This window comes from Gallinula chloropus (assembly GCF_964237585.1).
Source record: "Gallinula chloropus genome assembly, chromosome: 12".
NCBI lineage: Eukaryota > Metazoa > Chordata > Aves > Gruiformes > Rallidae > Gallinula > Gallinula chloropus.
This window is the reverse complement of record NC_140097.1, coordinates 19511101-19533829: the sequence shown is the minus strand read 5'-3', so window position 1 is coordinate 19533829 and position 22729 is coordinate 19511101. Positions and strand designations below refer to the sequence as shown.

The window sequence follows — 22729 nt, the reverse complement described above, 5'->3', positions numbered from 1 at the left end:
CAACTCTGCTCTTGAAGTGGAACTCTTCAGTTGGTTTGTTAAAGGTGTTTGTGGTGCTGGTGAAATCATCAGGCTGCTGTTTTGCAGAATAGGACGAGCCCTCAATAGCAGGTATACTGTAACAGGAGGTCATTTCTGCCTCCCTCAGCACTTGAGTTATGGTTGGTTGGGTTTACACTAGAGTGCTTCTGGGGTGACTCAATCCAGGCAGAAAAACAACTGGGAAAAAAAAAAGTTCCTCCAACCCCCTACTTTACTTGATCTGCTCAATTGAATCAGTTCAGGGAGAGTCTCATGGGTGCTACAGCTGATGGAAGGACAGAGGAATAAAGCCGAGGAGACAAATTTTTCTTGTTGTGCTTGGCCCGTGTGGTCTCAGCTCAGCCACATGAGAACTGGCCTAGACCTTTAGTTTCCATTGTTATTTTATTGTGCACAGGTGTCAGGTGAAGGGAGTGATTTTTTGTTAGTTGCCTTACTTTGCAATTTCACAGGGTATTTTGGGATTGGTTTAGCAATGTGTCATTTCCTTATTGATGATACAGGAAGGCTAGAGTTACGGGGTGATGTTACCTGTCTGCAGAGGGAAAATTTGGTGAACCAGGCATAGGTATATGTAAATGCATTAGTAGAAGCACTGGAGTATGGGTACAGAAGTTTGCCTTTGCTTGTGTCAAATGAATCTTCACATTTAACCCCTTGGAACACCTTTTTTTTTTTTCCTTTTTAATGTCAGCTGAAATATTTGGGTATGTCTTGGTACCAGAGAATCGAGACTGAGTTTTCAAAAGGCAAAATCAGTTTAAATACTCCACGAAATACCCCTTTACTTTTCTTCTGAAGGAAGATGATGTGTTGTCTTTGACTCTTTCTCTGAACAACCAAACCTGAAGTAATTTGAGCTACTCAGAGTGTGGTTTAAGAGCAAAGTATAAGGGTGTATCATTTAAACGTGATACGTGGTAAGAAGGAAAATGGGGAATTATCACTGAAAACCGAAGTGATACTCTTGTTAAAGATTCCTCTTGGGAAATGCTTTTTGCTTAAGCTTCAGGAAATATTCTCATGTGACAGCTGAAAGTTTTTAATTTGCCATTCTTAATGTTGCAGTCATTCAGGCTTGAGAGGACAGAAAGGGCAAACAGAAGGCATCTATCAGCCCAATGCAATGCTGAGAAGTACAGAATGTCAGAGGAGATCCATACTAGTACACAAATGTCTCCATTTCCTTACTGTTGTACCTGTACCAGTTGAAGCTTGCAATGGGGAAAGTGCCATTTGACTGAGTTTAGTCCTGGGACTCTGTTTTATGCCATGGATTAACAGGGCTGGGATTTCCCATGAAGTAAACAAAACATCAGGTAGAAACAACCAGGTCTTTCAAATCTACAGCGAACATGGTTGCATCACATCTTTTGCATCAAGTCCAACAGCTGGAAAAGAAGTAACATTTTCTTATAACTGATCTTAGGGCTTGTGTGGGATTTTTAATGTATCCAGCTAGTCATGTTTCTCTGTGCATCTTTACGGTCATTTGGTAGCTACTAGCTGATGTAGTGAAGAGAGTATCACCAGAGCATCTCCTAAGTATACTTCCATGCAGTTTTAGCCCTGTATGTATGTGTGGACAATTGCTAAGAGCTACCTGACAAACACAAGAGAGTTTGTATGCAAGGAGTATTTGCCTTTGCTGTACTCTAAAGGAAATAATTGACTTGTAAGACCTAACCAAAACACTTGGAATAATACTTACATGTTAATCCAGGTGAGCTGGCCAGTGAGAGAGAGAGAGAGTGTTTCTTTAGTTACTAACTGTTGGATTTAAACTTTTTGCAGTTTTGGGTGAAGATTGTTGGGCATATGTTGATCATCATGGGAAGGCACAACCTGCAAAGTCTTGCCTCATCTTCTGCTGTGGAGACTGCACACGTCGATACTGCTGCTCTAACGTCTTCTTACAATTGGGTGAAGAACGACAACTTCAGTGTAATCTGCTCAATGGCAGGTACAGGGCAAACTGAATATACACAGCAGGCTGGAATTCTGTCATCAAATAACAAATACACAGATTAATGGTTAAAAACTTACAAAGGGACCTTTCAGCTCTATAGCTGACTCTGTCGGGGAGGGGGGGACACCTACGTTAATGCATGTAGGTTACCTGTAAAATGGGAACAATGCGGTAGCCAAATTGACGCATGAAAGAGTGTGTGTTTTCTTGAGCACTTTCCTATGGGATTTGTCTTTGGGGATGACAAAATCAATCCCTCTCTTTTTGCTGCTTGTTACTTTTCATAAGCATGTACAACTAAGCCAGGCACTCGAGTAAGTTGAAAATCCCTCCTTTTTGAGATGCATTCTCTCACTACAGGTCCTCTGACTCAGGTGTAAATTACATGCAGGCTTTTTCAGACTCTGACTATTACATCTCTTCTGGTCCCAGGTAAGCCATGCGAAGTCTCGGCTTTTACAGCTGTATTTATTTAGAGGTCCTTCATTCTGTCATCAATACGTGCCAGTGGAACGTGACTAGAAGTACTTGCGTGTTAAGAATGTGGAGCACTCAAACTCCCTGTGCACGCTGGGATACCTGAAGGAGCAGCCATGTGACGAAGAGGTTCCACCACGCCGTTTAGGCAATAGCGATTGCTGGATGCAATAGCCGGTGTTATTTTGCCGCCGATCAGGGTCCTTGGAAGCATTAGCACGCTTGCTCTGCATCCTTAGAGTGAGGGTTAGGTCCGTAGGGTGGGAGAAGCTGATCCTCATTGAAGCGCCCCTGTGCACCTTTCGCCCTCAACTCTTGTCAGCGTTTCCTGTTCTGTTTCAAGCTCGGACAAGATCGGGTTTTAGGCCTTTGCATTGCAGCGGCGATTGTTGTCTCGGTCCCTCACGGCGCGGAAGGCGACCAAGAGAGGAGAAGGGTGAATGAGGGGAGTGTTTGATACAGCCGCGGCGGAAGGTGCGCGGGAGCCCTTTAAGGGGGCGGAGTCAGCGGCCTGACGCCAGCGGGGGCGGGGCGAGGCCGGCCGGCGGCGGGTGCTGGGCGAGCGGCGGCGAGCATGGGGTGAGTGGCCGCGGCGGGCTGGGAAGGGGATTCACCGGGCCGCTGCCCAGCCCGGCTGGGAGCGTACCTCCGCCTCCTACCCGGCAGCCGCACCGGAGCAGCCCGAGTGCGCGGGCTCGGTGGCCTTTAGCGAGCGGGGCCGTGTAAGCGGCGTCGCCCCCGCCTCCTGGGAATGGCACGGTGCGGCGGATGCTCGGGGCCGCGCTTTCCTATCGCCTCTACATAGATCTTTCCGCATCCCATACGCGGGGGGGAAGGAAGCCGCGCTAGGGGCACCTAATGGTGGTGGTGCTGCCGCCGAGGAGTACGCCGGGGCAGCGACGTGCGGAGGAATGTCTCGGCTCCTTGGTCTCCTTTGATCCGGTGCTCTTCTACGGGGAAAGGGTTGATATGACAGGCGTTTTGGAGGAAGGATGCCCCATCTTCGCTGACAGGCCGATGGAGCTGCCTCGCATCTCGTGGTTTGAGTGGAGTGGGTGTTGCAGTCAGTGTTCACTCTTGATGCGATTTTATTTGAAAGATTAAAAAAAAAACCCAAACCTCTCCACAGCTTCTGGGCTGCAGAGATACTGAATTTCCTGGAGTAATAAAAATTAAATATAAAAGATGTAATAAATATATTTTTCCAAGTCAACAAGCATAGCTCTTAAAAAGCACAGAAAATGAAATAATATAGTCTTTTTAAAATCAAGCACACACAGCTAAAAGAACCTGTGCAATTGCTAGAGGACTTGTAGCCAAGGCCTGCCATCTAAGAAGGTGCATTTGTAAATGACAGAAAATGTCTTGGAAGTGGCAGATGAGTTGCTTGAATTACTTTTGTTGTCAGCTATAGAGTGTCTAAAAAGAGAAGATGACTTGAGAAAATGGGTCATTAGTGACTCTGTCAAGGTGCTTTGCTCCTTCTAATTTAAATTTTTTTCCTTTTCCTACAGATTGGGGAAAAAAAGTGTTATGCAAAGGCCTAGGCTTAACATCAAACTTAGATTCTGGTTAAGCAATTTTAATAGAAAGATGGCAATTTTTCACAGAAATATTCACCACTGAAAGATGGTGATTATTCACCACTCTTGAAAAGCCACCTGGGTGTGACTCCAGAGAAAACTACATCCCAGAACTGTCTGCACTGACTAATGGCTTTAGGTGTCCTATTTTGAGGTCTTTCAACATCACGAACTGAAGTTGAGTAGGACTTCCTGTGGCTGCAATCTGTTTCACTAGACTTTGCTCAGGATTTTGTGGTATGTGTTAGGTTTTGGGGGTTTGTGGGGCAGTTTTTTTGGTTGTGGGGTATTTTTTTGTTTGAGGTTTTTTTGTTTGTTTGTTTGGTTTGGTTTTTTTTTTGTTTGGGGTTTGTGGTGTGGTTTTGGTGTGTTTTGGGTTTGTGTGCGTGTGTGTTCTGTGGTGGTTTTTTTAATACCAAACAGTAAGCTCTATTCCTTCTGGGAGAGTTATCCCTGGTTTCTACCTGCAGGGCGCACTCCACCCTCTTGCTCCATGCATGTTTCTTTTAAAAGACAAGTTTTATGTTGACTGTGTTTGTTTAATACTGTGTGAAGAGGAGAGATGATGTCATTTGAGATATTTCTTTGTATTTCCAGCAAGATAAGCACGGTCTTTAAACAGTTTATAATGGGAGAAGCAATTAAAGGCAATCTCCTTTAGCCTTCTGTTCTTTCTCATGAGTTGCAAATCGACACTGCCCTTCAGCAGGAGGAGGGATGGTTTCCTGGGATTGAGTCAGAGAGCATTTACTTCCTCATTCTTGCATCGGATTTATTGCTAGATCAAGTTATCGCTGTATCTATTGCTCATAAATCCTGGCTTTCTAAGATAATTTCAGCTCATTGAGGGCTTGTTGGAAACTCTGTGTGTGTAGACTTCCACTGGGCTGAGCAAGCAGAGCTGTGTCTCTTCTCATCGCTTGGAAAATCTGCCACAGTTACGCCCAAACTCCACAGGCTTTATCAGGGAAGGGTTAGTGGTGGTATTTATGTTCTTCATTGTCTCGTCTTGCTGAGGAGTTTTTAGTTTGTGCTTTTGTGTTTTTCCTCCCTGGGTTTATTCTGAGACCTTCTGCAGAAGTGCAAGCACCAGTTTTTTAGGTTTCCTTTTATTAATATCCTTTAATGTTAATATCTTTCAGTATTTAATATTGAGTACCAGATGCTGTTGAGGCAGGGGGACAAGGGACTTTGTGAACTAAACCTAATAGGGTTACGCAGTGGAAGTAGTTCAGATACTATCATTTACTTACATTTTAAAGGCAATAAATGACATTCCTTTGAGTGTCTTAATGTACTTTCAAGTACTTGGAAACACTTTTCTTCCAAGAACATTGCATTTGGAAGCAAATATAAGCATTTTAGGGAAAGTATAAAATCAGCATTAACTCAGATTCAGGCTTTGCTTTTTCCATTCTTGATCAGTCCTTAAAGCTTTTAGGGTCAGAGTGTAGGTTTCATACCACTAAACTTGTTAAATTTGCCACTGTTTCCTTGCATGCAAGATGACTTCACAGTTTTGACTATTTCTGGTGGTACAGAATGCACTGTAGCAAGGATTTACTACTGAGAGGGGCTTCATTTATTTTCCCCCTTTTAATCGGATTACTGAATTTTCCCCTGCTTTGCACTGGTTTCAAAGATGGATTGGGAGTAGTAAGGTTAATTTAGTTGTTTCTCACCTTTCATTCTGCAGTACATGTAGTGTTTTTGCTTTAGGAAACTGCAGAAGCCAGAGCACTGATTCTCTGGAAGCACAGTCGTCAAGCCTTGGTATGCCAATTTTCCAGCAGTGACCCTTACTGGAAAAGGAGATTAGATGACTCATATCCACAGGTCGACTAGTCGTGAAGTATTTGAGTGTTTAAGGAGGTGGAGCAATTCAGAACATCTGTATGAGATACAGAAGAAAATAGTGTGGTTGGGACAGCTGATAGCAGTGTTTCTAAATGGGAACAAAGCTTCAGATTGCCTTGGTACATGGTTAATTGGATTCTGCAGTAATCTTTGCCTTGAAGTTACAGCAGAGAGTGTAACAGATACAGTAATGCTTGAGAAAAGGCTGCTGGTCCCTAGGTGACGAGAAGAGGGAGGCAGCATGACAGCCTTCCTGGGTAGCCTCAGCTGGGAGAGGCAGGACAGCCTTGTCAGGCTGCAGATGCTTTCAGCTGGGTTTTGTTGCAGGCTGTCAGTGTGGTGCTGTGTGGCTTGGTTCTCCTCTTCTGTCCTGGAGAGAATCCACGTCACTCTGCCTGCCTCTGATTGAAATGTGTCATTCCTGATAGCCTGCTACGTGCCTTAAGCTGGCAAAACCAGTACATTTCTAACTGTGCAAGAAGTTATTGTCATAATTTGCTGCCCCTCAATTTAGATATTTTAAAACATATGCTTTCTCCATAGGTGAGGTAAAAGATACTGTGATGTGGAACTGTGTCTCATTTCTCCTTTTCTCCATGACTATCAGGGACTTCATTTCACACTTTACAGGCCATTTGGATGCTCCAGCGTTTGTACTGGGATGCCAGTGCGATAAGGTAGTAAATTAGGAAGGTTATTCATTGGGAAAGAATTTCTAGAAGTGTAAGCAATGTCTAGTTAACAAGCAGAGGATTTCTTTTTCCAGTACTGATATACTCAGTATTTTCTGTAGTGAGTTAAACTTCATATAGAGCTGCCCGTTGTGAGGTTTGCATTAAGACCCAGGCCAATCTCACCAAGGAATGTCAGGTGATTGTCTAGAAACAATTGAGATTTGGATTTGAAGCTGTTCTAAAAGAATGTTCCAGGCTTTTTACTACCCTGGAAAGTAAATTATAAGCTTGCATAGTTTGTAGTTGTAACTTGTATTATAGAGCTTTTGTTCGCTGTATTCTCAGTGAAAAGCTACTTAAAGCTGATGAAGCAGTTATGATTTGCCATTAATGATTTCATATCTGCCTGCTTCAGGCAGCAGGCTTAATGCTTGTGGAGGTTCCTTTACTCTGAAACCAGGGTGGAAGGAGAGATTGGAAAATACTGTCCTAGCTCAAGAGGCCGATGTGTGTGGTTGGGTTAGTTACAGAAGGCTTTGCTTGACAGCAAAAAGCAACACAACCTGGAGTAAACATGGCCAGTATGTTGACACAGTGCAAGTAATCACTTGGATTACGTTGAGAAGTTACTCTGAAAACAGTAAACTTCTAATGGACAGGCTGACTGGAGAGCACTTGTTGAAGCAGCCAGCTGCAGGAAGGGTCACTCTCAGAGACGGGTCCTGTAGCCTAAGAAGCAGAGAATTCTTCCTTAAACTTGGCTAAAAGACCACATTTATGATTTAGTAGATTCTGTGAAAATTTGAGCATGTGGTATCAAAGGTAGCTCCAACTCTGCTGTTTCATGTATTTCCATAAAATAACCATGGCCTGAGGTGAAGTGTGTAGGTGTTGAGGTGGGTGCATTATGGGTGGAGGAGGATGTCCTTACATTGCCTAGTCTTTTAAAAAACTGTAGTGTCGTTGTGAATTTGTGAAACTTGCAATTGTGTGAAGACTTGTCTTCTGACAAAGTCTATTTTTAGTAAAAACATTCGATACCATTAATTTTTAATGTGATAGTCCTCTCCATGTTTCCTAATGTCATCTCAGGCTCTCAATTCCAGAGGGGTGTACATTTAAAAACCTGTATTTTATGGCTGGAAGGAGCCAGCCATGAACAGTCTTTTAAAAGGTGGAGTAGTGCTTGGTTGGATGTGACCTCCACTGCAGAGGGCTGTCCTCATTTGTGCAGTGATAGATTTTCCTTGGTGATCCTCACTGGGCTGGAGGAGTAACAGCTCTCATGAAGAGAGGGAGAGCAAAGTGGCACGTGAGGTCATAGTAGTATAAGGTAGTAGTATAGGGTTTATCTTAAGTTTAAGTTTGTCTAACTCAAACTTTGCTCCTGCCTGAAGACAGCGTTTCTGACTGTTACGTATGTGATGACATGTGAGTAATGTCGGTGAAGAGAAAGTATGTTTCACGCAAGAGCTGTGCTAGGTGGTAAGCAAAGCTGGTGGGTGTAACCATCTACACTTCCTTTGATTGCAGTTTCAGTGTGTGTGGCAAGTCATACACTGGCTTGCAATTTGCCAGGAAAAGTTCTTTTTTTTTTTTTTAAATTTAAAAAAAACTTTACCTCTGTAGCCAAGCTAATTTCTAACTAGTTGCTTAAATCTGCATTCTAGGGTTAGTATGGCATCTGCAACAACCAACTCATACTATTACAGTTGTTTATGTGGGGAAAAATTTCTGTTGTACCTAATTTTTTTTCCAGTTAAACCTGTTCTGTTAATTCAGATAACCATTTTGAAAAAATCCCTTCCATTGCCTTTATGCTGGTCCCAACTTTTAATTAGGGTGGGGAGTAACATCCTGTATCCTTGGACTGAGATCCTGATGGTGGGAGGGGAGCTGACTCACTCTGTTTGCCTTAAATGCCTGCGCCTGTAATTAGTCTACATCCTCTTTTTGCCACTAAAGGAACATTTTGATTTTATTTATGGCTCTAAAAGCAAATTACATGTATTTAAGGGCAGGTTTTATGCTGAGGGTCTGCAATTGTCTTGTGACCTGCACAAAGCTTCAGTGTTAATTCTCGCAGTGTTGATGAAAGACTCGAATCCCTCCAAATGCAACTCTCACTTTTTTTTTAATGTGACCACCTTAAATGTGACAGTTACCTACAGCAATTATCGTCCACTGTCTACAAAGGGCATAATAATAGATTTCCTGGAAAACTTCCCTGCAAAATTGTGGTTAAAGTATGCATTACAAAGGGATCTATGTAAATAGACATATTTACTACCAGTGAACTGTTCATAGACCAAGAAGAGATGTTTGTATGCATCTTCCCTAATAACCTGTTGGATCCAGGTGTCAGATGTCTGAGTAAAATCACAAACTCCAGGAAGTTCCCTCCTTGCCACTTACTCACATAGACTGCAGAAAAACAGTTACCTGTTACTTGAAAAAACAGAGAAGTTGGTGTCCTTAAAGTAGTAATTAGCTGTACTTCCAATAGGCTTTTATGCATTAAATTAGTTTATTATTTTGGATTTAAAGTAACCCATGTCAGCTGCTTATTTGAACAGCTAGAGAAAGGACCCATTCAGGTCACGATTAGCAAACTTTCTCTCAAAAGACTCTTGTATTCTCTCTTTCTGTAACATTTCTGCAGTTTCAGGGCTTCTTGGCTTCCCATGGCATTGTTGGTGTTGCTTTGGCATTGGCTCTCATGTCAGAGCTGGCTTGGTCAGCTAAGGGTTTGCTGAGCTGTGCTCAGCCCCTGGCTCTGCAGGATGGAGGTATCGGGGTTGTGTAGGCTGCAGGTAAGCAGAGGTGTCCCAGGGATTGTTTTGAGGGGCTCCTGCTGAAAACATTCCTTCTTTTAGGGGTACCCAGGAAGAACTGTAGGCAGTTCTAGTGGGTTTCAGTGGGAGTTAATCTGTGTCCATGCTAGAGCACTTCAGCAGTTTAATCAGAGATTACTTGAGCTGGTGTAGCACTGGTAGGTTAGCCAAAGTGAGATGAAACCATTTTCTTCACATTAAGGAGCTGTGCTTGGGCAGGACCCAAGCAGGGACACTCTTAATTGGTAACTTGTGTTAGCATTTGTCTGAAAGACCAATGCAGACATCAGATGAGTTCCAGTCTGTGCCTCACTGCATTGCACAGCTCATAAAGTGACTTGGCAGTTACTCAAACTGGCCAGTCAGATGAAACTCTTAGGATATCATAATTTTGAAACTATTCAGTCTGAATGTTAAGTTGCCTCCTGCAGGAATCACTGAGCCCTTGTTTTTTAGACACCTCTTGATAGGGTAGGGATCTGGCTTTGGGGGAGGTGGCCTCTGGGTAGCCATAGATTGCACTGGCCATTTGTGTGATTGCACCTGGACCATGAGGCTTAACTCTCTGACGTGTATTTTTGAGTGTTCACGTGTGCTGAAGCTCCTGTGGGCCAAAACCCAGCTGTGGTAAAACAGGCTGGGCATTCTATCAAGTGTTAAGTGCCATGCTGATGTTTTCCTGTGAGTGTTAACCTCACAGGAGTTTGGTTTTTGTGTAATAGCAAATTCTAATATTTTTTAGTCTCTAGCAAAATTGGTTCTTGTGGCTTGAATCTTCATGTCAAAATATTAAAATGAGGAAGTGTCTTGTTTGTAAAGTTGTAAAAATCTCTGTGAAAGACTATTGGGAAGTCATATTGCTTTCTCTTTAAAAAAACCCCAAAAGCTTATCCTTTCTTTCCCTGGTAAGCTGTAGAGACAGGACATGGCATTGCATGACTGGTGCTAAAATGCTGAACCTAATAAAAGTGTCTTGATCAGTTTGGTCATGCCCTGTACCTGAGTCAGGGCAAGCCTGGACATAGACCGTTCTGACACATTTCTGGGAATGGTGTCCTTTTCTGGAGCAGAACAGGATGATATGTGAATACTCTTTTTTTTTTTTTCTCTTTTTTTTTTGACTTTTAGGAATGGCCTAAATTACCTTCTGAAGTCTTTCCAGACCACCCTGTGTTGCAGCCACAGCTTGGTATTTGTAAATGTTTGTTTTTAAAAGCAGCTGTGCTTTGGACAATTACCCTGCCAACATGATTCTGGAAGTGTGGAACAAATCTTGGAATTGATTAAAACTTGCAAAATTATTAGGCTGCTTTAAACTGATTTTTCAGAACTGAGTGGTTTTGTTGTTAATTTGGGTATTTTTTTTTATGGTCAGAAGTTGCAATGTGTCCCACTGTCATGAATGCACAGATATGCAAAAACTGTCTTTACAGCAGGGTTCACAAAACTGTTTTAAAATATTTTACTGGAGTTGAAACTTGGATATTTTCAAAGGCCTTAAATACACTCTGGGTATTTTACATTTTTTCCAATTGACAGCATTAAAGATTGAGATCTCTTGATAGAAACAGCTGCCTTGACAATTAATTTCTACAGATGATACTACTTGGATCCTGGAACTGATTCTCCCATTTTTAATGTGTCCGTTGCATCTTCTGCAGTACCAAAAGGGGCAAACCCTGCCCTAGTCACATTAACAAACTCCCCTAATGTGAGCTGGTAATAATTAGAAAATGCCTACGGGTAAAGTGAGAGCTGTGCTCAGTACGTATGCGGTTTAGTGCTTTCCAGAGGTGAGGCAGCAAGGGGAGACTTGAAGTAGGGTAAGGAAGCAGAGAGGTGGTGGCAGGGAAGGGCAGGATCTTGTGTCTTTGTGTTTAGTTTCCCAAGGATTTTATGAGAAGCTGCAATTTATTATTGCTGCAGTAAAACTGCTGTTGGGTTTGGTTTTGCACTCAGTTTTGTTTTCTATTAAATTGTTGGCAAAAGTTAGCTTTTCTGTGTGGAGGAAGAAGCAGGAAATGACAAACTGAGCTCAAGCTGTTTATAACTGTGTTATTTAGAGACTATGGTATGTGTGTGTATGTATATATATATATATATATGTAGGAGCCTGGAAACCCACAAACAGTGATGCCAGCAGATCCAGCTGATCTGGTGCTTTGGCTGCCCTGACTTCTGCATTCTTGAGGTTCGTTTGTAGAATGCAGAGGCTAAGGTGTGTTTTTGTTTGGGTTTTATTATTTTTATTCCCTGCTATGTTAACCATTCAGTGGAAGAATCTTTAAGCTACAGTCCCTCATATCCTTTTTCATTTATGTTTAATGCTAACAGTTGGTAATTAAATTAACATTTAATGTGAATATATTTTCAGAGTCCCTTTAGACAGATTTATCAAGTGAAAGCATTTAAACAAAGTAATAGCTTTGTTTAAGAAAGGGGTATAAGCTTTCTGGAGGCAGCACACTGCAATAAGGTCTTTTTGCAGTGTCTGGAATATCAGGCTTCCTGAGACTTCAGGAACTCAGAGGGTTCACTGAGCTCGGTAAGCTGAGCACTGCTCTGGCCTCGCCTGAATAGCATCTGCTGCTGCTGGTGACCTCCCTGCATTTTTCCAGTAATTCTACTAGTGGGATTTTTTTCCCACTGGTTTTACTAGTGGGATGTTATGGAATGTTTAGGAAGAAATGCTCAGGGCAGTGTTCCTTGGGCAGTTCAAGGACAGGCATCATTGCAGTAAGGTGATGTGTGACCATTCTGATATTCCAACAGACTTGCTGCTTTTGATTATCAGTAGAAATAATTTTTAAAAAAACACCTAAAATGTAAGAGCTCATGTTGAAAGAGGATGTTGATGTTGCATGTTCATAGCACGCACTGCCTTGTTTTCTGTACACATCCAGCTACCTTCTGTTTCAAGTTAGCCTGCATAAGCCCACGCACTGTCAGGAAAACTACTCTTCTGCTGAAAAGTAGGTAATAAAAATGCCTATGGCAATCCACTTGTGTACACTCCTTAGAAAACACTATGAAGAACTGTCTCTTGCCTGTTATTTCACTCACTGGGCTGTTTCTGCAGGCCTGTAATTTTGGTCTGTGGTCATCACGTAGTGTTTCAGTGAGTAGAACTGAATCACTGTGCTTACACACAGGAAGGCAGAACCCACTGAAGGGTGTACAGCTGGCACGCCTTGTCCTTTAAACAGGGGTCTCTGCAGCTCTTTCAAATGTGCAGGCAGAATGTCATCCTGCTGGGGTTGTGTCACTTGAGCAAAGAGGTAGAGAAATGATGAGAATGCACAGAGTGTGTCTAACAACACACTGAAAATAAGGATAAGGGTGGGTTGTTTACTCTGAGCTTTGCTTTTGTCACTTTCCTTATTAGAACTAGTAAATAGGCAATGGGATGTGCTTCAGGGAGCAGAAAACTCTTGTTAAAGTAAGACATGGAGCCCATGCTTCAGACTGGCCAGTGTCCACTGTTGGTGGACAGCTTGGCTGGGAATGGGATTGTGCTGGTTTTTCCCTTGTTGTGTCAGAACTGAATTTGGCTGTGAAAGATAAAGGCTTTGACAGTTTTCTGCTGTGCTAGTTCATTTATAATGAGTAGTCATTCCTCCACTTTCTCTCCATTTCTTGGGTCGGCTTGATTTTGCCCAGCCTTTGCTAAAGTTTAAAGCAGTTAACTAGAATTCTTCACTTCTACAGGTAATTGTTCATATCAGGTCCAGTCTCTTCCCTTGACACAAGAATTTCTTTCCTTGGCAAAGTTCACTAGAAAAAAAAAGGGCTTTTTTTTCCTTCTTTACTTTGGAAAAAGCCAGAGGAGTAACCTAGGAGACTTTTCCTTTGTTGTCTCTGCTGATGTTTGGTAAGGTTAATGGAAATGTTAACTTCCCTAGTGAAAGAGCTTTGTCAGGCTTGATACAGAAGTGGGAACATGAACAAGGAAAATGCTGTTGGTGCTCCACAAGGAGCAATAATTGTAGTTAATGCTGCTCATCCTGTACTGTCTGGATGTGTCTGGAGTTTGTCACAGGCATTCATGCTGTTTCTCCTGCATGTTGCAGTCAGGAAGGCTAAGTCTAATGTATGCATCCATTGTGCACACTTCTTTGCCTTCTCCAGTCTGTGTGAATTTATATGAGTATCTAGTAAGGACCCCTTATAATAACAGTAGATAACTAGTCTGTGTCCCACAGGTCACTCTTAAATCCAGCCCATTTCTGCATGGGCTGTTTGCTGTTGGCCTGGTGGAGGTGAAGCAGCCTGTGTTTTAGGATGTGGTGCATGTTTATCTCCCCCACCTTGAAATTGCATTTGTATCTTCCTTTTTACAGCAGGCTTGAAAGAAATGGGATTTTTGGATGGAGAAGTTACTGTGCTGAAGTGATGAAACCAGGGCTCCCAGCAGCGTGGTCAGGAGTGCGTTTGGGTCTGCAAGTCAGCATATGAAAAACATTCTGTAAAGGTGCCAGTGAAGGTGACAAAGCCTGCATGCATCTTTACATTTTGCAGCTGTGTTGTAGTTGTCTGGCTTTCTGGCAGTGTTTCTGATGTTTTCTGTGACTTCAGGAGGCTGCGTCAGTTCCTGCTTCCTGTTTTACATGTAAATACTCAGGCAACTCTGAGTTGCCTATAGTCACTGCAACCTTAGATTTAGTACTTGAGGAGTAAATCCGGTGTTACTGCATTCAGCAGTTAACAAAACCAATGCACAAATTAGGTATTTACAGCAAAGTAAAATTGTTGTCCGTGTTCTTGAAAGAGATCTGACCCAAGTTTTTCTCCTAGCTGTTGCAGAAACAGAATAAAGTTGATGGAACCTCTCTTAGGAGGGAAATTTGCTTTTAAATTGAACCTCTTTCATTTGTCAATGCTTATGTTCAGTGTTCAGCTTACTGAGGGTTAAATTGCTATAGATGTCTGAGGTGAGGTCTGATGAATTTGAGGCAGGGATAATAGTGCACTTTGCCATTTTTTTTGGTCAGTGATTTAACCTTCTGATGTCTTTGACACTCAAAAACAGTTTTCACATTTGGTGGTTGTTTAGCCCAGCAAAAGTTGGTGGAGGTTCCAGAGATGTGCCATTTTGTTTAAAGCTATTAAGGGGAAACTGAGCAAGATGAAAAACCCAGAGGGTTCTGCAGCTATAATCTCTATGAAGAAGCAAAGCCAGCTTGGATATAAAACCAACTCTTTGCTTGTTTTAGAGCTACTTGTTCCCTAAAACTGTCTTCCTGCGATTTTTTCCTAACCTAATGCAGGGTGGATTTTGTAAAGAAATAAAAATGCTGGAGCTTTGGCGTCTGTGAAAGATGGGCTTTAGTAAATTCAGACAGTAGGAAGGAAAACATTTGAATTAACACGTAAAGGAATTGTCACTGTGTGTTTAATGCTTTGCAGAGTTACTTTTTGTTCCCTCTGTGGTAAACAGAAGTAACAAAACAGTCTTTGTGAGGTATGTCCATCTGATCCGTGTTAATGTGGAATCATGTTGGGGGTGCATAATGACAAGACCCTGGTGTGGCCATGGGCCTGGGAGGGACAGTTTAAGATTCTTGCATGTGCTGAATGAAGCTTGTTGAAGCAGCAACAGACTACATAAAGGATGTGCAAAGCTTTGCCTGAAGGACCACAGTGTTAGCACAGTGTGTGCATTGTGATACCTGAGGAGAAACAACTTGTCTCTGAGAAGGAGGTGATGAAGAGGAAGGAAAGAAGAATGGGAAGGCGGCTCAAATCTGCCTCGAGTCTGTAGAACCAGCTGCCTGGCTTTGTTAGCAAGACAAAAGCTAAAGCTGCCCTTAAAGGATGTTTTGTGGGAGTCGCCTGGCGGGCAGTGCCGCCTGTCAGTCGATGGTTGTCATGTCTTGTGGGGGTGGCCTGGCGGGCACTGCCGCCTGTCAGTGGAGCCGGCGGGCGGTGCTGTCCCTGGGGGAGATCTAAGGGCTGGAGCTGTACGGGGTGCGGCCTGGTGGGGCGGAGACTCCTGGAGCACCCGGCGCTGCCCGTGCACCCCGGCGCCGTTTGCGCGCCTTTGTTCGTTTAATAACTTGTTCGATTTGGCTATAATCCTGTTTGGGACCGAGTCCTTTGTCACAGGCTTCTCCAGAACTGCCTCATCATTTGGTACTCATTGCAGAGCTTAAAGCTGGTGTTCATCTTTGCCCTTCTCGTAGGAGGATTTGGTGGTTTAGGCAGCGTTTCTGTCCCTGTGATGCAGCATAACATACTCGTTGTTGTGGTAAAGCTGTCACAATTTCAGATCTTTCAAACCACGTGAAACATGGCTTCTAAACACAGCTGCTTATGACTGCCAAGACTCTGCAGCGTGGAGAGATCCACTCCCTACTGAGACTGTCTTGACAGTGGGCTTGGGGGGTCTTTAGGAAAGTGGAGAACTTGCAGTCACCTGTCTGTGTCTGTTCAGAGCAGTCAAGTAAGGCTTGGGAAATTAAGCCATCACACTAAGGATTTTTGAAGCTTTATTGCTGTACTCTTTTGGAATATCTAAAGGGAGACACAGTTGTACTTGCATAACAAAGGTCACAGTAAAATGAGGGGGACCAAAGGCTCACCTTGGGGCCTTTTCATTACAGGAGTTGGTCAGCTTCCACTGTTCATCAGACTTGACCTCCTGCAGCCCTGCCTTTGACAGTTGTTTCATACTCAAATGCATGAAGTAGTGTTAGAAATGCCGAAGGTCCTAAGAAAGGACACGTGGTAGATGTACTAGTGAAGCAGTGATTTACTGTATGTTCACGTAAGAGTGGGTGTCCTGGTGAAGCAGGCACACCTGTGCTCAGAGTTTCCAGCATTTTTATACCCTGTTTCCTGTCCCAAATCCTTCCCCTGTTTACCTGTGGATTGGGTATTTCCAAGGTTTAGAGGCTCAGCCGAGGTGCCTTCACAACAGCACATGATATAATACATGTTTCATGTCTGGCAGGTTCCCGCTTCCCACTGGTGAAGGAAAAGCTTCATGAGCCTACTGAGAAAAAAGCAGTATCTTTCTAAGTTACTATTGTTTATCTTACATAGCCCTTAACTGTTTGTGTCTTTGTTTTGTCCAGGCACATTGAAGCCAAATGAGGACCCTCAAATACTTGCCTTTGTCTTCCTGCTAGGTGTTATAAACGGCAGCTGAATAGTGGTTTGATTTGGACTCAGGGCATATTGTTTGTTGAAGGAATTCAAGGCTCAACCCAGGTTTCAGTTCATTGAATTATGCAGTAGTGCCCTGATTAATCTCATTTTACAGGACAACTCAAGTCCAAGTCTGAATCTCAAGGCAATCCAGGGCTGAGTCGCTGTACAACCCCCCATGAGTCCCCTGATGGGCTAGACATTGCCAAAACCTATTTGTGGAACTCTGACCCAGAGGACTCCTTGCATGCCACCCCGTGACCTGAGTCAGGGTTTAACCACTTGTATGTTCTCATTGTCTGATGTGTGGGTATAAGTTTCATCTGCATCTTCTAGCAGAGCTCTGTATTCCTCAGTTTCTAATTGAACCCTTAGCTGAGAGAGCGATTTTACCATAACTCTTTTAACACAACTGACAGCAAAACTTATTACAATAATGCAAATTATAATCATCAGCAGTGTTCCTCCTCTCTTCATGCTATATGTTGCATATCCTGATTGACAACTGTCCTTCATTTTCCCAAGTCCCCTGCAAAGGATTCCTGTGAGGCAGCCTGCATCCTCCACTTCTCAAGTCAGCACAGAGAAATACCACAACCCATTTCAGTCTGCAAAACCAACATTCCCCAGCATTTTCCACAGTAGTAAAAGTTACAGATTGGAGGAAGCACAGTTGTCTGCAGGAAGTTCATTAGGTTAAAGTTATACATTTGTGAGAGACTTACTACTCTGGTGGTATCTTTTTTTGCAGTTTTGGAACCCTGGTTTCAATTGGAGTTGCTGTTTTTGCAGTGATTGTGATTACTATTGTTCTGTGCCTCACCTGTTCCTGTTGCTGTTTGTATAAAACATGTCGACGGCCTCGGCGTAAGTACCTCTCTGCTTCATTTTTGTCACACCTCTGAACAAGAAATTATTTTTTCTCCCTTTCCTGGAAAGTTGCATTGCTGTAAAAGGTGAAAATAATCTTGCCTTATCTCTTTGCTACAGAAGTTACAATGCCTAAACATTAAAAATAAGCTGCTTCAGAACATGAAGGTGCAGAGAGATGTTTTGCTGTATTTTCTAAGCGTTCAAAAGTCCTGTCTTGTGTCTGTTCCTCCCCTCCACCAATTTAAGGTTTTGGAGGGGGTTTTGCTTGTTTGTTTGCTTAGGTAAGCAGGGGATGGAATGGAACTTAAAATTTTCCCAGTTTCTGAAAAATACAACACAGACCCGGGACTGCAACCATTCAATCTTAAGCAAAGTCTTGAAGTGGAAGAGAACTTGAAAAGAAATTTCTGCAGTCTGTTATAAAGTGTTAATACTCCCTTATTCCAGTAAGAGAGATGAACCAAGGATCAGCTTCTACAAAAATCAGTTGTTTAATGTGCATTTGCCTTTCTGACTGTTACTTAGAGGAAGATGTGCTAGCACAGGCCTGTATTGGTATGTAGGCAGCATATAAAAGGGAACTCACGTGGGCAGTCTGGTATTAAAGCCTTTATTAAAGGAGGTCTTTACCAACTTCAGCCTTTAAAGCAGATCACACTTTAAAATGGGCATTTTTTCCGGTCTCATACAAAATGATAGATAACTTGGCTGCAGCACTGAGTTCCTGGTTTTTGAATAGTCCAAGAAACAAATTCCGTGTTCTTTGTGATTGAGAAACAAGGAGATGAGTTGGCTGCTGTCCCAGTATGTGGAGGTTCTCATTACCACTGAGAGGTAGGACCTTTAGAGGCATGCCCTCCTAAATCTTTGGTGGAACTTCAGAGACTAAATTACCCAGATTTTGAAGTGAAAAACTGATCTTGAGAGAATGTTTGTTACATTATTGTTGTTGGCTGTCCCAGGTGATCTAGAAACACCAATGCTAACTGTGTTTTTGCTTGTTTTGTAGCTGTTGTGACTGCAACAACTTCCACCACAGTGGTCCATGCTCCCTACCCCCAACAGGGAGTGCCTCCCAGCTACCCAGTAGCCCCCTATCAAGGTTATCAGCCTGTGGCTATCCAGCCACAACCGGGAATGCCGGTAGCACCATACCCTGCACAGTACCCTCCCCCTTACCCCATGCAGCCAGCAGGACCCCCAGCTTATCATGAAACCATGGCAGGTAAGGCAGAGCTGAGTATTTCTTCATCTCTTAAATAGCTAAAGAGACAGTTGTGTTGGAAGCAATCTTGTGTTGCTTATATTTATTACTATATTAATGTAAATAAGCAAATAGCATAAGACTGAAGTGGTGGTGGATACTAGAATTCACTCTTGCTGAAGGCTCCCAATGAGCATTTCCATGTTAAGCATTGTGGGAGGGGATACAGCTGGGCTGTACTGGCAAAGTTTGGTGGTATGTTGGAGGATCAGAGGATCCAGTAGAATGTTTTACTATTTCAGTTGAAATTTCATATTAAAATCATTTCTACACACCCTTTCTAATTAGTATTTGCTAGATGGGTTTTTTCATTTATATGTGGGTGTCACTTTCTAATAGATCATTGCAGTGTTTACAGAATAACAAGTCTCTGATCGACTTCGGACAGACTTGACAATGACTAGCAGTTAGAATTATTGGAATCTTTTTTTTTTCTCCTGCTTTCTTTCTTTCACAGCATTGTTTTCATGCAGCTTTATTGTTCCTGTTGCAAATTCCTACTTCTGGTAATAGCTGTTCTCTGAACAAGTGGCTCCTAGCTGTTCAGGGAGGCCAAAACTAGGCTGTTCTCTGTTCTAGGATCTTCAAACCACACTGTTAATCCTTCTCAGTAACAAGCCTGAATATAGTCCTGAATAGTATGTAGTACCCTTAGAAAGTAACTCTTTCATGACAGCTCAAATGTAAACTGTCTGTTCATAGTCCAAAGCACTGTAAACCAGTTAGAAGTTGTACATTAGCAATGTGCAAATCAGCCCTGCATGTAGAAACACTGATTTGGTGCCTGATGACTTCTTATTTTTCTGTTGTAAAGTCTGAAGAAGCTGTGGGTTTTATGGGATTACCCCAAAGTGCTTTGGCCTCATCTCTGTCATGTGAGGGAGCTAAAAAACTAGTCATCTCTCTTCCTACTCTCCAGTTTCTCAGACTGTTGCTAGTTTGTTAGTTCTTAATTAATTTATTTTTTTTTCTTGGCAAAATCTTGAAGCGCTTTCCTTGCTGCCAACTGAGAGTGCCTTGAAATGAGAGCTCTTTTCTTTATTTCTCTTACCTATTAATCAAGGAGTAGTCTCTTAATTAGGTCACATGCAAGGGAGAGTACCTGCCTGTCACACAGGAGCCAAACCCACTCACACGTTCCAGGAACCTGATCAGGTGCTGTTACTTGAACTGACTTGTGCTGACAGACCTGGAAATTAAGATGCCATTTGAGACCCTCTTGTCTTGGAGTACTAGAAAATAATACTAGAAAACATCATCTCAGTGATACACATCTAGTATAGGAGTCAAACTCTTTAATGTGCTCTGTAGTGGTGGGATACTTTCTTCCTTTCATTTTAATTTTATAATTAAACTGAGACACCAGGAAGGCATTTTCTCTAAAGGAACCCTAAGATGCTTTCTCTAGACCTTTTTCTTTTGCCCAGTGGTTTATTTTCACCCTCAGCATACTATGAGGCATATCCTGTTGCTTGTGCCTCTCTGACTTCCACTGTCTGCTTCTTTGGACCACAGATCTATTCAGGTGGTCGGGTGTTTTTGTGGTTTTGTGGGTTTTTTTTGTTTGGTTATTTGGAGTTTTTTTAGACTATGGGATTTTTCCCTGAAGGCTAACCATGTGCTTGTGGCTCCCATAATTCACATGCACACTCAAGCATCAAATAAATAACCTCACAAGAACAAAGGGGTTTGTTGTGATCTTACTTTTGAAATGCAGATGCCTTATGAGTTAGCACAAACTGTTCCCAAGTCCAGTTAAGGTGATAGAAAAACTGAGCCTCTTAACCATGTACTCAAAACAGAAGTTGCCATTATAGATGTAGAATTTGGAATGTAAAGTTTACAAATCTGTTTTTCCTTGTGTTTTGCTTTTGCAGCTGGTGCTGGAGCAACTCCCCCAGTCAGCCAGCCCCCTTACAACCCTGCTTATATGGATCCTCAACGGCCCACCTATTGAGAAGATCTTCTGCTATGCCTCTACATACAAAACTTTTAAAAGTATGATTTGTGCTGTTTACACTGTGTAACTGTAATACATTTTTTTTCTGGAAGACAGCAATCTTTTTGTCTAAGGTGAAAGTTAAATTAGTATATGTTTTTTAAATGCTTTGAGTACAAGGAAGGAGTATTTTTCTTGCGTAAGTTTATACCTCAAGCAAATACAAAGAGATACTGTGCTAGACACGATGAGTACAGCATGAAGGAGGACTACTTCAGAAATAAGAACCACAATAGCATTTGCTGTGCAATAATTTTGTAAGGAATGGTCTAATATGAGCATTATCAAACACCCAAACCTGTTGCAATCGTTTGCACAGTATTAAAACATAAACCAGGCTGAGCTTCTCTAGGGAACTCCCTGATATGTTCTGTATGTTCTGCCCATTTGGAAGCTACTATCTTTAAGCTACAAGATAGTACATTTCATTCAAAAGGGAATTTGCTGTTTTGAAACGTTTGCCTTCAGTAGGAGGCAGCAAACCATATGTGTCTTCTGACAATTCAGTCTGTGCTAAATAGTGTGAGTTGATAATTTCCTTGTTTTCTTTACCATTTTTAAGGCTTAAAAACTGTGCCTGCCTTGAGTGTTTTCTCAGGCCATTTTAATTTGCAGCTAAAAATTAACCACAGAACCAAGCTCTTTGCCACTTAGTAGAACAGATAGATCAAAAGCTGAAAACCTGAGAATTCTCCATAAAAATTATTAGGCAAGTATTTGTTGTCCAGCTATTATTGGACAGGTTTTAATTCTATGTTGTTTCTGAATTTTTAAGAAAAATATAGCACCTTAGTTGTCTGTTGAGCCACAGTTCCTGTCGGTGTTCAGTCCTGCCTCAAACTAGGGAAGGAGTTGTTTTTACAGGAGAGATGGGATGTGGAAAACAGATTGTGGTTCTTAACTGCTTAGGGTTTGTCACTGTCTGTAGTGGGAACCTTGGAATGATAGGTCTTTATAAACTCAGTCTGCATTTGAATAGGGAAAGGGGAGGGTATAAGAAATACAGCCCAAGACACAGGAGAACATTTTGTCTTCAGTGTTCCCATAAAGCTGAGCAGAAGGGATGAAGCTGGGAAGAGTGGTAGGGTTTGGTCACAGTGAGGTGATGTATTTTTAAGAAGATAGTGCTTGCAGTCATAAAACATCCTGAGACATCCTCATGCCTTACAGCTGTTTCCAAGGCTTTTGGCTCTATACACCTTGTAAAGATTAAACAAATCATGGTTTATATTTTTTTAGTGTCCTTTACGATTCTGTCTTTTCTATCACTGAAATAAAGTTTTTTTAATTTCTCAACAGAGCTATCTGGTCTGTTGTGTGTGTCACAGTGACGTAATTAGTGAAATAATTTTGACATCTCCTAGACTTGTTTTTACTTTGTCCATTTGTCTGTGATTCTACCCTTGGGTTACAGTGTTGTTTGACAGGCATTGGTGGGGGCGTTGTTTTACCTCATACAATGGATGGGAACTGCTGCTGCCAAAAGCAGCCTTATTTCTCTTCCTGATTTTTGAGTATTTCTGGGTTATTCCAATTCCTTTTTTTCAGGAAAGTTTTTAAGGGCATTTCAAAAGAAACTTGTATAAAGTTTTTAGCTCTGAGGATCATGGCAACCCAGGCCTTTGTGTTGAAGTTGTTAATAGCATGAAACAGTGCCAAGAGGCACTCAGAGAGCGTGTGTGCCCTGTGTCTGTGTGCTCCTCCTCTTCCCTTGTAATCCAAGATGTTGGGCAATGCTTCATTCTCCTGTTAGGAGATGTGAGAACAGCCTCTGTGTAAGAGACACTGTCTATGTTTGGTTGGAGTGTTTCCCCAGAAATCTGGAGTTCTTGAAAGGGAAAGCACTGAATAACTGCAGGAACAATTCCCTTGCTGTAGATCCTACCTCTCTGTGTTTATTCCCATCAAAAGAGAGCAGATACTCTTCCAGGACCTTTCTTAGCTGGCTGCATGGATGAAGTCTGGCCAGTGAGATGCAGCCACTGAGCACAGCTGCCGTGCAGCTCTC

General features: G+C 42.4%; 1 protein-coding gene across 1 annotated transcript; it reads left to right on the top strand.

Moving 5' to 3' along the window:
• Positions 1-2928: 2928 nt before the first annotated feature.
• On the top strand, positions 2929-21151 carry SHISA5 (shisa family member 5; the record flags this gene model as incomplete). Its single annotated transcript, XM_084269573.1, has 5 exons — positions 2929-2962; positions 3155-3389; positions 17337-17452; positions 18468-18683; positions 20600-21151. The coding sequence occupies 5 exons, from the start codon at positions 2929-2931 to the stop codon at positions 20677-20679; spliced, it is 681 nt and encodes a 226-aa protein (XP_084125699.1). The 3' UTR covers positions 20680-21151.
• Between the last annotated feature and the right edge of the window lie 1578 nt (positions 21152-22729).